This window comes from Euprymna scolopes, chromosome 1, assembly GCF_053919585.1.
Source record: "Euprymna scolopes isolate OS-2025 chromosome 1, ASM5391958v1, whole genome shotgun sequence".
Taxonomy (NCBI): Eukaryota; Metazoa; Mollusca; class Cephalopoda; order Sepiida; family Sepiolidae; genus Euprymna; species Euprymna scolopes.
In genome coordinates this window covers 183865970-183879729 of record NC_136482.1, presented here as the reverse complement: position 1 = coordinate 183879729, position 13760 = coordinate 183865970, and the positions used below count along the sequence as shown (strand labels likewise).

Here is a 13760-nt window from a genome sequence, read left to right as displayed (position 1 = left end):
GTTCACCGGTACGTGAGTAGTTCTAGGTGGTTCCGATTTCGGAACACCCAAAAAAGTTCAATAGCGTGGCCTTGATCGCCTATACGATGACGGGGTTTGATGCATTATTCCAGTCATTCATACAAGCGGTCCGAAAGTAAAAGAACAAAATAAGAAATATATTAAAAAATAGAAGAAAAAACAAATGTTACATGATAAGGGCTGTCCCCTTTTCATGTAAATATAAAAATAGAGAGATTTAGTTAAAATGAAATAGAATAGACAAAATTCGAACCTCGTAAATTAGGTTTAGAAATAGATTACGAGAGAGAATTAGAAAATGGAATGTAAAACAAACCATTGTTTAGCTTAGAGATAAAATAGTTTCAAGAAAAGAATGTGTATTGTCAATTTTGTTATGAAAATTCAATTGAAAGAATGCAACTACAAGATAATTTAAGGGTTATTCCAGCCCAATTCATCCAGCCCCGACACACCCCCTCTTGGATTTTTTTCATATTTACACCATACAAACTTTGGGTTAAAACTAAGAGAAATCTGCAATTTCAGCCCAGTTGGATTTGAGGAACATATTTTTTTTCACAGTCGGTTTCGCCCTGGAAATCAAAAATTGCTATCTCATGACGTAGAATTTTCGACCCCCAGCGTTTTACAAAATTTGCATTTTTGTTGCAAAGAATAAAGCTCTGGAGCTAAATATTCACACAGATAAGGTTTTGAGGGCAAGGAATCCAGAAATCATGGTTAGAAAGATGGCAAATGAGAGGAAGTACCTTATTTTTACCATTTTAGGTTATGCCGCAGCACTTTTTTAGAGCTTGTTTGGGGTGATATTTTGTTGAGAAAAAAACATAACTGTGGTGCTTTGCCAGACTTCTCCTTTGGATTTTTAAAGTGACTTTGGGTTGGAAATTACAAAAATCAAATAAAACCTTTCGGCATATTTGACATTTCCAGACACTAAAGCCTCAAAATTGGCATTTTTATAAAAAGTTAAGGACTTTTTGGTGAATTTGGCAACAATCTAATCTTAAGCTATCATCAATATCTAGAGCTGAAAAAGGACTTGGATCGACCCATTAGAGCCCATTTTCATGATAGAATGTCAAATTACATCATATAAAAGGATATGGACAAAAAATAGTCGAAAATAAAAGACTGATGCATAATCTAGTTTATCGTAAGAAAAACTGTCAAACAAATATAAAACAGACATTTGTTATAACTCCAACTATCGACTTAATCTGTCAAAATAGTCCTGAGTCTTATTTTTCTCCTCCTCGGTGATGAAATATGTTCTACCATTCACTGAAATACTTGGGGTCTGCACTCTCATAACGACCTTGCTCAGTGGAATATAGCCTCGATCCCTATTAGTTGGCCAGTGGAATTTATGTGATGGTCCATGTGGATGCAGGAAGTTGCAAGTAAGATCTTTCTCTTCCCTGTTGTCACTCTCAATCAATGCTAACCACCAATATCCATCAAAAATGGAAGTAATGTAGTCATTGCATTTGAGCAACTCCAGAGTTTCATCTAATGGCACAGGCATGTCCAGGAAAGAATGATCGATAAAGATCGTTGTGTCAGCACTCAATTGCTTGCCCTGAATATTAAACTGAGAAGCTGGTTTGAAATAGTGACAGCTCCTTGTACCAGGCACAGTATCTCCCAGTTTATATCTCATTTGAAGTTTCTCTCGAACTGAAACCATGTCTTCTTTGCCGATCTTTAGAAACATGATACCAGTGATCGATGATCTGCAAAAATCTGCAACAGCATGAAAGGTGAGTATTTGGTCTTTTATTGGCCTTTGCAAGCTGGCACGGAGAACTTTGCGTTTGACAGCCCCACCAATTCCATCACAGGGTGATTTGCCATGGCTAGTTGCAAAAAATGCCCAAGTTGCATCAATTCCAAAATCTGATGAGTGATGGCAAAGGTTAAGAAATGCTTTGAAGTTTTTATATTGGCCAGCGCAGCCATCGCTGAAGTACTCTACACTCTTGATCCAGGGAAATTTCTCTTTGATGTACAACATCACCATTCTTTGTAGTTCATGCACAAAACAGGTGTCATGCTCAAGGTCATCTGAAATGATGCATAATGAGATCTGTTGAAGTTTTCCATTGTTATCTTTGTAATAAATTACCACTGGATGCATGGTACACTGGTCTTTGTTCTAGTGATATCCCTGGATCTCATCTTGCACCACGTAGTGATAATTTTCCGCAAAGTCCAGGAGAAGGATACATTCGGTCTCAGTTATTTCTTCTCTTTTTTAGATACTGAGCTTGGCGCTTTGCTGTGAAGGAATGGGTCGTTAGATTATCAACATTGTATACCAATATCTCTATGAAGTCATCTACATCAGCCATCTGTGTCCATAGCATTGTCCTATCCACACTCTCCCACCGATTATATGACATCTCACTGTCAATTTCCAATTCAGTAAATTTATCTCTGATATACTTCTCTAGAGCAGGGAAACCTGGGCCTTTAGGACAACGGTGGACCATACATTCAAGACTATCGGTGTCGCAAACTACCAAGGCCATCAAATCTATTTAAGTGATATTAGAATTGGGACTTTCAGTTGGTACATTAGCAGCACTCTCATCTCTGGATTCTTCAGCTTTCCTTCTGAGCTGAGTCTTGACAGTTAAAACAAAGCAGTCAACAAGCAATTTGCTGTTTTGATGGTGGGTGCAAACACAAACTGAATGAGAACCTGATGTCAAGATGGTGACACACCATTTTAGACGGAGCTCACAGAACTTTGAAAGACCTATTTTGTGTTCAGGATAGCTTTCTTTGTAAGCTACATAAAGCTCTTTAAGATTGCATAATAGGAGCTGTTTCTGGACATGAACTTTGTTACCGATGCTCACAAAATCTTTCGCTCGAGGCATTAACCGTGAGAGTTCATCGTCCTCATAGAAAGCCAAGACAGAATTGATAACCTCTTTTGAGAGACCTCTCCCCTTCTTCTGTGGCAATGAAAGAATACCTCGATCCTTTTTCAGTTGCCGTGCTTCACGTACTATATATTCAGAGACATTGAAATATTCAGACACCTTTTTTCGAGACCAACTTTCCAGAGCTAAAGTCATCAACTGGATCCTCTCACTGGTTTTCATTTCTTTATTCTCAAGTTTGGCCTTCATTGCATCCAACGATCATCATCCTTTGCCTTTGCCACTAAATCCATTTGACTCGTTTGGCTGCTAATAGGGCTTCCTAATTCAGGGCTAGAGATGTTAAGGACTTTGGCAGCTGCCTCTACTTGCATTTCATAGCTTCTTTCTAATGTCTCTCTGACAATATTGATTTTTGTATGCTTCTGCATTCTACCGGTTTTTATAGGGGATATATCAAACATCATTAGAATGTCATTCAGTTTCTCTCTCTTTTGCTCAATTTGTGACTCATTTTCAAGGTCTTGATTGTCACTTTCTTCTGTTTCACTTGGATCTTCTAACTTCTTGGCAGCTGCTTCACAGTGACGGCAAAGCTTCCAGCCAGGAACAACATGGTAGCCCTTCTGCTTTAGCATCTCAGCCATGTCTAACTTGATAGCACGATCACCCTCTATCTTCTTTTTGTGCTTCAAAAAGATGTTGCAGCACTTTGTATATTTTTTCTCAAAGTAATGCCCCAAATGAGGTTCGTGATACCTGCAAATGTTAGCAACAGTTTCATCAGTGAGTGTGACACCAGCTCTTAATTTGAGCACAGTTCCTACATCATGCTCTAATGCAGTTATTGGTGTTGAAAATGGCTTCAGATTGTGGTGACATGCACTCTTCATTAGTAATCCAAACGAACATTGAGGAGCACTTGTCATGGATGATGTATATCCTCCCTCTCGTTTCCTTGATTAAGAAGACATTCTTAATTTATTGCTCTGGAATAATTATTACAATCTGATAATAAAATTATAATAATTCACAATGAGCAGAATATGCAATACTCAACTGCAACATTAAGAGATTTACAGACAGTATAATACACAAATAATGTAACAGTAGCACATTCTTGATCAGAAACAAAGGCACTGTAATCAAAGAAATGAAATTTGCAAAAAGTAATATTTATCTTCTTAGTTTCTGACCATTCAAATTTGATAATGAAAAAAGAATTTCTAAAGTGTGAAATTCAACTGTATGTATTTCAAGGTGCTACAGAACTGCAATTCTGGGGTATAAGAAATTCTATTTTAACCATTATTATGCCTTGAGGTAATAATTTAGTAAGAAACCATAAAAAAGTGACAGGAAACAAACTTGGATTATTGACAAACTTAGAAGTTCACACCAAAGAATGCATTATTAGATCAATGCAACAAGTAAATAGCCTGAAAGAGAAGAAAATTAATCATAGCAGCGATGAAATATAACTATGAGACTATCATAACTAGCTAAAGAGACACACCCATTTATCAAAAAGGGTTTCATGTGAAAGTGTTTCTATGCTGAAGATTACCCTTTACAAATATATATCATGTTTTTGAGAGCCACAAATGTTGACTTCCCTGTTTGTCTTTGACAGTATTTAACATCACGCTCAGGTAATAACTCTGAACAAACTGTGTTGAAAATGTATCACCAGAAACAGAACAAAATTGATCAATCAAAAACATAACAGCAAAAAATCATAGCATGAATTCTCTACTTCACAACTAAAGTAATGCCATTTTGAGTGAAACTGATCAAGAAAAAGTATACCGATTTGAATCAACATGAAACAATCAGAAGTCAATGTAGTGTCTTTTGAGTGAAACTGAACAAGAAAAAGAACATTTAAATCAACATTTGAAAAAAGAAGCATAGGACATTATTCAGGTATCATATCATAGAGGAATTTGCTCTGACACTCAAACTTGATTACTCAGGTGGACATGATTCTGAACAGCTTAAATGCATTGATTGAAAGGATTTGCTGATTTAATGGTTTAGAAACCATGATCCAACTGTCCAAAAATTATGAACTGCACGGCACGATTGTATGATGTGTGCCTGAAGGTATAAATAAAAAGCACAATATCTTATTCCCACTGACTTTTTGGTAAACTGAGTCGACTCTACACTACCCCTAGTCACAATTCATGAACACATACAAATTAAAGAATACTGTTATCATGATCAGTGCTATTCTACTGCACATTTTCAATTAGATCATAAAAGAGAAAAGGAAAGAGAGGGTCAGCATGATAATGAGCAGAATGTTATGCTTCAAATGAAAATGTGACTTCATTCATGAATGTTACCTTACATCTTTCCTCTAAATTTTAAGCTGTTGCTATCTGCAAATCAAAAGATAATGGCCAAAAGTTGTTTTTTTGAAAAACTCAAATGTCCAAAACTTGTACATAATTAAAATTGCTGTCCAAATGTCCATATGTGTGTCAAAAATCTTTTATTTTCGACTATTTTTTGTCCATTTTGACTGTGAAGTAGGGGTGCATATCCTTTTATATGATGTAATTTGACATTCTATCATGAAAATGGGCTCTAATGGGTCGATCCAAGTCCTTTTTCAGCTCTAGATATTGATGATAGCTTAAGATTAGATTGTTGCCAAATTCACCAAAAAGTCCTTAACTTTTTATAAAAATGCCAATTTTGAGGCTTTAGTGTCTTGAAATGTCAAATATGCCGAAAGGTTTTATTTGAATTTTGTAATTTCCAACCTAAAGTCACTTTAAAAATCCAAAGGAGAAGTCTGGCAAAGCACCACAGTTATGTTTTTTTCTCAACAAAATATCGCCCCAAACAAGCTCTAAAAAAGTGCTGCGGTACCACCTAAAATGGTAAAAATAAGGTACTTCCTCTCATTTGCCATCTTTCTAACCATGATTTCTGGATTCCTTGCCCTCAAAACCTTATCTGTGTGAATATTTAGCTCCAGAGCTTTATTCTTTGCAACAAAAATGCAAATTTTGTAAAACGCTGGGGGTCGAAAATTCTACGTCATGAGATAGCAATTTTTGATTTCCAGGGCGAAACCGACTGTGAAAAAAAATATGTTCCTCAAATCCAACTGGGCTGAAATTGCAGATTTCTCTTAGTTTTAACCCAAAGTTTGTATGGTGTAAATATGAAAAAAATCCAAGAGGGGGTGTGTCGGGGCTGGATGAATTGGGCTGGAATAACCCTTAATAAACATGTTTTTAACATATTGGAAATATAGGTTACTGGGAATATAGGTTAAAATTCCTTTTGTAAACAAAGAAAAAAGTTTTGGACACGCATGTCCAGAACACGTGAAAGAAGACACATGTTTTAACGTGTGTATGACGTCATGGAAAATGGGAAGTTCTAGATATAGTTAGAAAACTTCAGAGTTAAGGAGGAGAAACTGAGGGAGAGAGGGTGAGAGAGAGTCTGAGGACGACAGACGACAGTCCAGACATGGACATTCGAACGTCTAGAAGCGAGACGGTCACTTTTGAAACTTAGAATGTGAAGCTTTGAATTCTTGACTCAGAAAACCACGGCCGGTTATGAGAAGAAATAAACCCATCATGTGTTTTTATAAACGTCGTTTTTGTGTTGTAATTCTACCAAAAGGTAAAGTGAAAATTGTTATTATATGTCTATATATCTGTGGTTTAAAATGTCTTTACATACACGTCTCAACATCTCATATCGACAATGTGAACTCTACATCTCATATCTACACTCCTAAGTATGAACTTTTATATATATGAAAAACTTTATAACATGAACATCCCTCATACAATATCTCTCTCACTAAGACTCTCTAAGACTCTCACTATTAATAACAAGAACAATAATAATAATGAAATCCTTAAATATAACACAAAGGAAACAGCTCAGTTTCCGAGGTCGCTGTCTACGGCAGGCGTTGGAGGTCATGTTTGAATAACCTGTAACCTTGAAGCCGATAGGAATTAACATTGTTGGAACACAGACTCCTAATGTTGGAAAAGGAGACTTGATAGTAGGAATTTGTGTTTGAAATTGGAAATCTGAATTTATCTTATATTTGTTTTAGAACTTTTCAGGTTGGAATTAGAAAATTTGCGCAAGAAGAGCTAAGATATAACAAAGAGAATGAATAAGCAGATTGGCTTTGTAAAGCATTGAAGAAAGAAAAGCCATAGTAATCCTCATCAACATGACATCAAGAAGCCCAGTTGGAAACTATTGCATGGTTGACTGATATTTATCTTTGTGTCTACATTTTGCTATAAACTTTAGTTTTTGGTCTTTAGTTTGGTTATTGAAGTTTATAATTAATTGTAGTCGCCTTCATGGTCAGATGATAAAATTGTGTAGAATAGCTGTTGTGTAAACTTAGCTGACACAAATTATCATCTGGAGTTTGCGTTTCACCAGAATCATGTTATACCATATTAGCATCAAAGGAAATTTCAAAGGGACTTGGATTTCTGTTAGAAACATGTTTATTAATGAATATCACTAGAAATCGGTATAGTAATCGTTCTGCAAGTTGCAGAAGGTAAATCTTCAAATTTCCTAAATCTAAAGTTGCAAGGGTAAATCATCTTTACCCTTCATTTTACACTAGCAAAACTAATGAGCTGAAGGGTAAGGGTCATGACTTGGAGATCTGTGGGTTGAGGTTCTTTTTAGGGTTGTTTGAAATGGTGGCTCAAAATGTGACAACTGATCCTCACAATTTGAAACTTCTGATTCCACTTCTCAACACGTGGATTTTTCTGAAGTCTACTTATATCAAATTCCATTTCAGACCTGAGTTGGATGGTTTATGTCGGGTTAGAGAAAGGCAAATTTACCTGCTTTCTCTAACATTTTTTTCTAATTCTTCTGTTGAATGAGATCCAACCCTCTCTCTCTTTAGTTCTTAATAAATCCCTCTTTTGAGTAAAAAGTCCTTTTCTTACTACTCCTACTTCCTCTGGGCACTATCTTTCATTGGCATCTGTTTTCTTAAATTTAGTATTCTTCAAGAAAAACGATATAAAATTTTTTTGTTGCTTTTAGACTGGAGGCAAAATTTGGAAAATTCATGGTAGGGAGTATGGAATGTTAGGTATGAGGTTCCATCTTCAATGGTTAACATGCTGCTAAACATATTCCAGGTGGATGCCCATTGATTCAGACCTTATTATTGTTTGTATCAAAAAAAAAAAAAAAAAAAAATGGCCACCAGAATCATCAGATTGTTGGAGGATTTCCTATAGACACAACCACCGACTTCCAGATTTTGGGAGCCATACATCAAGATTGTTTCCATCTTACTGCAGTTTCTGCATGCAGAGAGAACCAGAAACTGGAGCCTGCATAAATCGTCCTTTGCTAAAATGTTACCCTAGTTTGCTCAATATGACCATGTCAATTACACCCGCTGGGGAGCAGTGTACCTTGCTGATTGCATGATCCTAGAAACAAGCCACCCTAACGTCCATCAAGGGTTCATGAATGAAAACTTTCTGGTCAAAATGACAAACAACTCATTCAATCAGCTGTCGACTGATCAAGCCTTGGAGCATGTCAACAAAGTTGGCAAAGTTGTAGGTGGCCTTGTGAGAATAACAAGATAAGAAGGAGCAAAACATTCAATAAGCAAAGCAGAATCCTCAATGAGACAAAAGTTATGCTGGACATGCACACTACAGATGAAGACTACAGTCCTTCATATGTGAAAGAAGCTGGACCCTCAAGAATAAAACAGGACAAGCATGATATTCAGAAAATTGTCGATCAATTGAAGAGATATGGCATCTTTCAACACCAAACTCCAAGTGTTGTTAGTCTGACCACTTGAGATGTAGCTTCTTCTCAAATTACAGAATCTTTCTGACAGCACACACACACACACACACACACACACACACACACACAAGGACAAAAGAAATTGCAGGAATTTGTAGCTTCACGTCTCATCAAGAAGGATGTTGGACTTCATGAAAAACTAACAATCGAAAAGCCTAACTGTGAAAAACAAAATCCAGAGCAAAAATCTGGCTCTCAAGCAAAAGATGATTAAAGCACACCGAAACCTCTTCCAACACTTGCTCATGTCCAAGGAAGCTGGACATGAGGTTGACCTGAAGGAAATCCTCAGCTATGAACTTTCGACAGTTACACTTTCACTTACAGACACCTCCGGAGTGATACGATCTACAAACAATGCAGCCTTGGGCAACATTCTCCAGAAAAGCACAACTGTAGAGAAACGACTGCAAATAATAAAACTGAAAACTTGTGTGATCATCGGTGGTCAGGCACTTGGCCAAGCAAATGGCAAACCTGCAAATACCCACAATTTTGGACAACTCGCAGACCGTTTTGTCGCCTCAGACTTCAGTGAGTTATGCTCCAGAGTTGATGTCGTATTTGATCGGTATGAAGCACATACCATCAAGGATACAGCTTGGATTTCACGAACAGAAAATAGTCGGCAAATATGTCGCAAAGTGGATACCAGGGACATGTCACTACCTGTAAACTGGAGACAGTTTATTGATCTCCCAGAAAACAAAGAAGATTTGGAAGACTTCTTGAGTCTGGAGCTGATTCGTCAAGCAAAGTGAACACAAGGATGTCTTGAAGTTGTGACTTCTGGAGAATTCCATGACAAGATGGTTACAGAATCATCTTGTGGAACAGACATCAATTCTCTAAAATGTAATAACGACAAAGCTGATACCAGAATGCTGTTACATTGTAAATGTGTGACAGATTTTGGATTTGAGCGGCTGCTCATTAGTTCCAGAGACACAGACGTTCTTGTTCTCCTTGTTCACTTTGCCAGTGACTTAACCAAAGAGATCTGATTCCAGACAGGAACAGCGAAGCAATAGAGTTTTGTTGCTGTACACAATGTAGACCTTGATCCAGTTCTTTGCTACAACTTTCTCAGATTCCACGCCATATCAGGCTGCGATACCGTCAGCCAATTTTGTGGCAAAACAGCCTGGAAAACATTCACCAGTAATTGTTCGTTACTGGACGAGCTTGGACGTTGCACACTCACGGAACAGACTCTGATTGATGTGGAGAACTTCATCTGTAGGCTGTATTCCAACAATGAAAATGACACAAACATCAGTGATGTGTTTTAAAATGTTTCTCAAGGGTTCCAAAGATCCAGAAGACACCAACTCTGTCTTCCTTGAAGATGCACATTCAGCCTGCATACAATTTGGTTCTCTTTACTGATCGCACGGCCAAACATATTTCCCCTGGTTGGAAATGGGTGGAACCAGGATGGGAAAACTGGAAATATACTTCCTCATCTGATGAGTGATGAACCATTGCTAGAGGTTTACCTCAAACTCACAGAATGACAGTGCAAGAACTGTGAATCTCAAAGATGTAGTTGTCGTCGGAAAGAACTGAGACGCACCGCCGGTTGTGGTTGTTCTGAGGGAACTTGTCGAAATCCTTTTAACTGTGTCCATGATGACTCAGACTTTATGATATTTTCAAGTTTTTTGTTAATGTAGCATGAGTGCATCTTCAAAATTTCATGATATAAATAAAAAGGTGATTTTGTTATGATCGTTTGCACAATGGTGTTCATCTTTGATTTGTGTGCAAAGTAATAATAAAATCATATTAAATGTATAAAAATATGAAAATCTATCTGAACTAAGTTCACCATGCATTAATATCTTCAATTACAGCAAATTTCATAACATTATCTTGAGTATATACAAAGCTGTGTCATGTTATTATAATTCTGTATTTTTTACCATGGCGCCCATTTTATTTTTGTTCTAAAAATTTAATAAAAGCCTAATTCAATGGGCATCCACCTGTAAAATCTTTTGTAGGGATCACTTAAACCGTCTAAGATGAATGTCAGCAAACATTCCGTACTCCCTAGAGTGATTTCTAGGCCCCTTTTCAGATTTTGCTTCTAGTCTATTTCTCCTTATTCCACTTCTTCCAATATCAAGTCTTTATCATGTCTCTTAACGTTTTTTAGGTCTACAAAATTCAAATCACTTGATTTTTATTTTATTTTTTTAGACATGTTTTCTGATTTCTTTGCCCACCACCACCACCAATCTTGACTTATTCTTATCTTGTTGAAATCTACATATTCCTTCCACTCCTCCTCTTTATGTGGGATCTGGCCGGTGATCTTTTCTAAGTTTCACGTATGCAATTTCTATATTACCATTTTAATTGACTAAATGTTTAAGATTCAATCCTAGTTCTTTCCAGCATTTCTTTTTCCCCTTTTCTTTTTTAATCTCTATTTTCACTAAAACTCTATCTGCGGCAGTACAAAAAGAATGCGGAACTAATGCAACTCGGTCAAAGACGTGGGTAAGGTGGTTGGAAATTTATCTTTGTCTTTATCCAAGAAAACGTCTTCACCTATGGGTACACTTTTTTGTGCTGTCACTGATTTAGGTCATAAGCAAACAAGCAAATTGAAATAATTGTTTGCCTACAAAAATGAAAAAACATAACTAAAATATAAGATTTCTTCTCCATACAATTCTATTCAATTATTTTCTTTTCCACCTCAAAAGTGTTTCTCAACCAAAAGTACAACAAATATTACATGACTAATCCAATAAACTGCACGAGGGCAAGGACACAAACTTAACTTTTTAAAGTTCATAATTAAAAACGACTTTTTAAATTTGTTTTCATAATGCAATTCAAGTTACACTGAACTTACAGGTATAACTTTTTGCCCTTGACCACATTATTTTTAAACAAAACGAATATTGCTAGTTCACGTTTGACATCATCAATCCATGGTGTCATAACTATATTTTTTTCTTGAAAGGAGTTTTTGTAGCTCTCATATGTATATATTTCTTATTTCTTCAATTATAGTATTTACTGTTATAATTTTTAAACATGTTTATATTAATGAACAGGTTTTTATTTATAATTCTATTAGGTTGGTGCAAAAATGTCATTTTTTTAGCAAGAAATTGGATGTAAAAAAACATTATTTTTGCACCAACCTAATACAATTGTTTACATCAGTATTCTTTTTAATAGTTGTATAAAATATTAGATAAAATTCTGAAAAATCAAAGAATTACAGAAATAAAAATAAAGTATTTGAGTGATAGTTTGGTATTAAAAATTCATTAGTATTAATGTATAAATAAATGAATATAAAAAGTACAAACTTAGATGCAAGATATGTTCTGCATCTTCAACTAACTGGCATATTTATTTTTTTTGCCACACATTGGGCCTGTCAGGGCACCTGCCTTATAATAAACCAGAGAAAATGCCTTTCATGATCGGGTGAAGATTTACCCATATGTGAACAACTGTTTCTTGCATGATCATGTGGTGGAATTGAAAGGATTTGTAGCAAGATGGATCAAAACTCAATCTTGTGAAAATCGAGCAAGCCAGGCTTTTGACATGCACAGTAAGGTTGACTTGATGTGTTACTGGTAGATGTGAATTTTACTTGATCGAAGAATTTTAATGTATGCATTCAAGTAAACTTTTCTATTTAAAGCATGTAATATTGTTATGCATGTGCCTCCCCTCCCCTCTTGTGTTTTTTGTCAGGAGTTTAGTCTGTTTAATAAACTTTGATATATGCTGTAAAACAGATGTACTAAATATGTCATTTATAATTTATTAAATATTATGATTTCTATTTCAGATGCTTGATGAGAACATTCATTTAATACAAGTTATTGTTGATTATCAAAACAAAGGCCGAGCTTCAGAATGTGCACAGTAAGTTACAAATAATTCTATCATCTATAAATATAAAAGCGAAAATGTGTGTGTATGTATGTATCTGTGTATGTGTGTGCACTTTTTCTGTATGTCCGCAAAACGCTTTTTTCGTTAGCCTTCTGGGTCGGCTTGCTCCTTAAAACTTTTTATATCACGTCTAAATCATAATAACGACTTAAGAACCGGGGTCACGTGTGTATTTAATTTGCCTGACTTTTACCAGCTATTTTTTCGATCGCTGCGTCTTCGAAAAGCGAATGATGGGGCGAGGGGGGAACAGTAACTGACTTGCAGCGCACAACTAGGTCAAACATCATGCCACTTAACTTCCTCGCACCTGTATATTTCACTTTATAAACCTTAACTTAACACGCTTATCAATTCCTCTCCCCTTGTGGCCGAGATGGCTAGGTCCCTGGCTTTTTTTTTCCCTTTCGTTTCCACCTTCGCATCAAGGCTTCGGGGTTCAACCCTACCTTCCTACTAAAACTTTTTTTTTTTTTTTTTTAACACACACACACCTCCAAACACCCAGGTACCCCCCGCTAGTCTATTATATAAATCTTAACTGTCTGTTAGTGTGTGTGTATATGTCTTACTAAAACTTTCGACAGAGGCATCAGAACTTGACAAAATCGGTATCGTTTTAAAGCTTGGTCTCTTGGACGACAAATATAAAAAAATTGTCCCAAAACATTAATTCCTTCACCTTCGACTGGGCAGTTTTCTACAAGGGGTCAGTTTTTTCATCAACATTTTCACAGGTCATCGTCTCTGTTGGATTGACTAGCCTTAATTCGAATGCCCACGACTTCTGATTTCCTGATAGACACATCAGGTAAGACATTAGTTTTTTTTTTTTTTTTCACCTTTTCCTCCTTCACGTTAGGGGTTCGAACCTGCCTGCCTACAACCACTTCAATAATTGAATTGGGATAATAGCGTAGTAACTGTAGATGGCGTCTAAACAAAGCAACTTTCCTTAAACACATACATAAGAGATCCACACGACGTTTAATTGAGTCAGCTATAATCTCCCATTCCAGCAATATAATTAAACGGAGA

At 36.2% G+C, this 13760-nt stretch overlaps 1 protein-coding gene across 4 annotated transcripts in view; it reads left to right on the top strand.

Annotated features, from left to right (window-relative positions):
* The window catches only part of LOC145278087 (uncharacterized), a 45391-nt gene that overhangs the window by 8593 nt on the left and 23038 nt on the right, over positions 1–13760 (top strand). For all 4 annotated transcript variants that reach the window (XM_080130369.1, XM_080130356.1, XM_080130376.1 and 1 more), the window contains exon 2: positions 12616–12692. In XM_080130369.1, coding sequence (XP_079986495.1) covers positions 12616–12692 — 77 coding nt within the window. The remainder of the gene's footprint in view (positions 1–12615; positions 12693–13760) is intronic.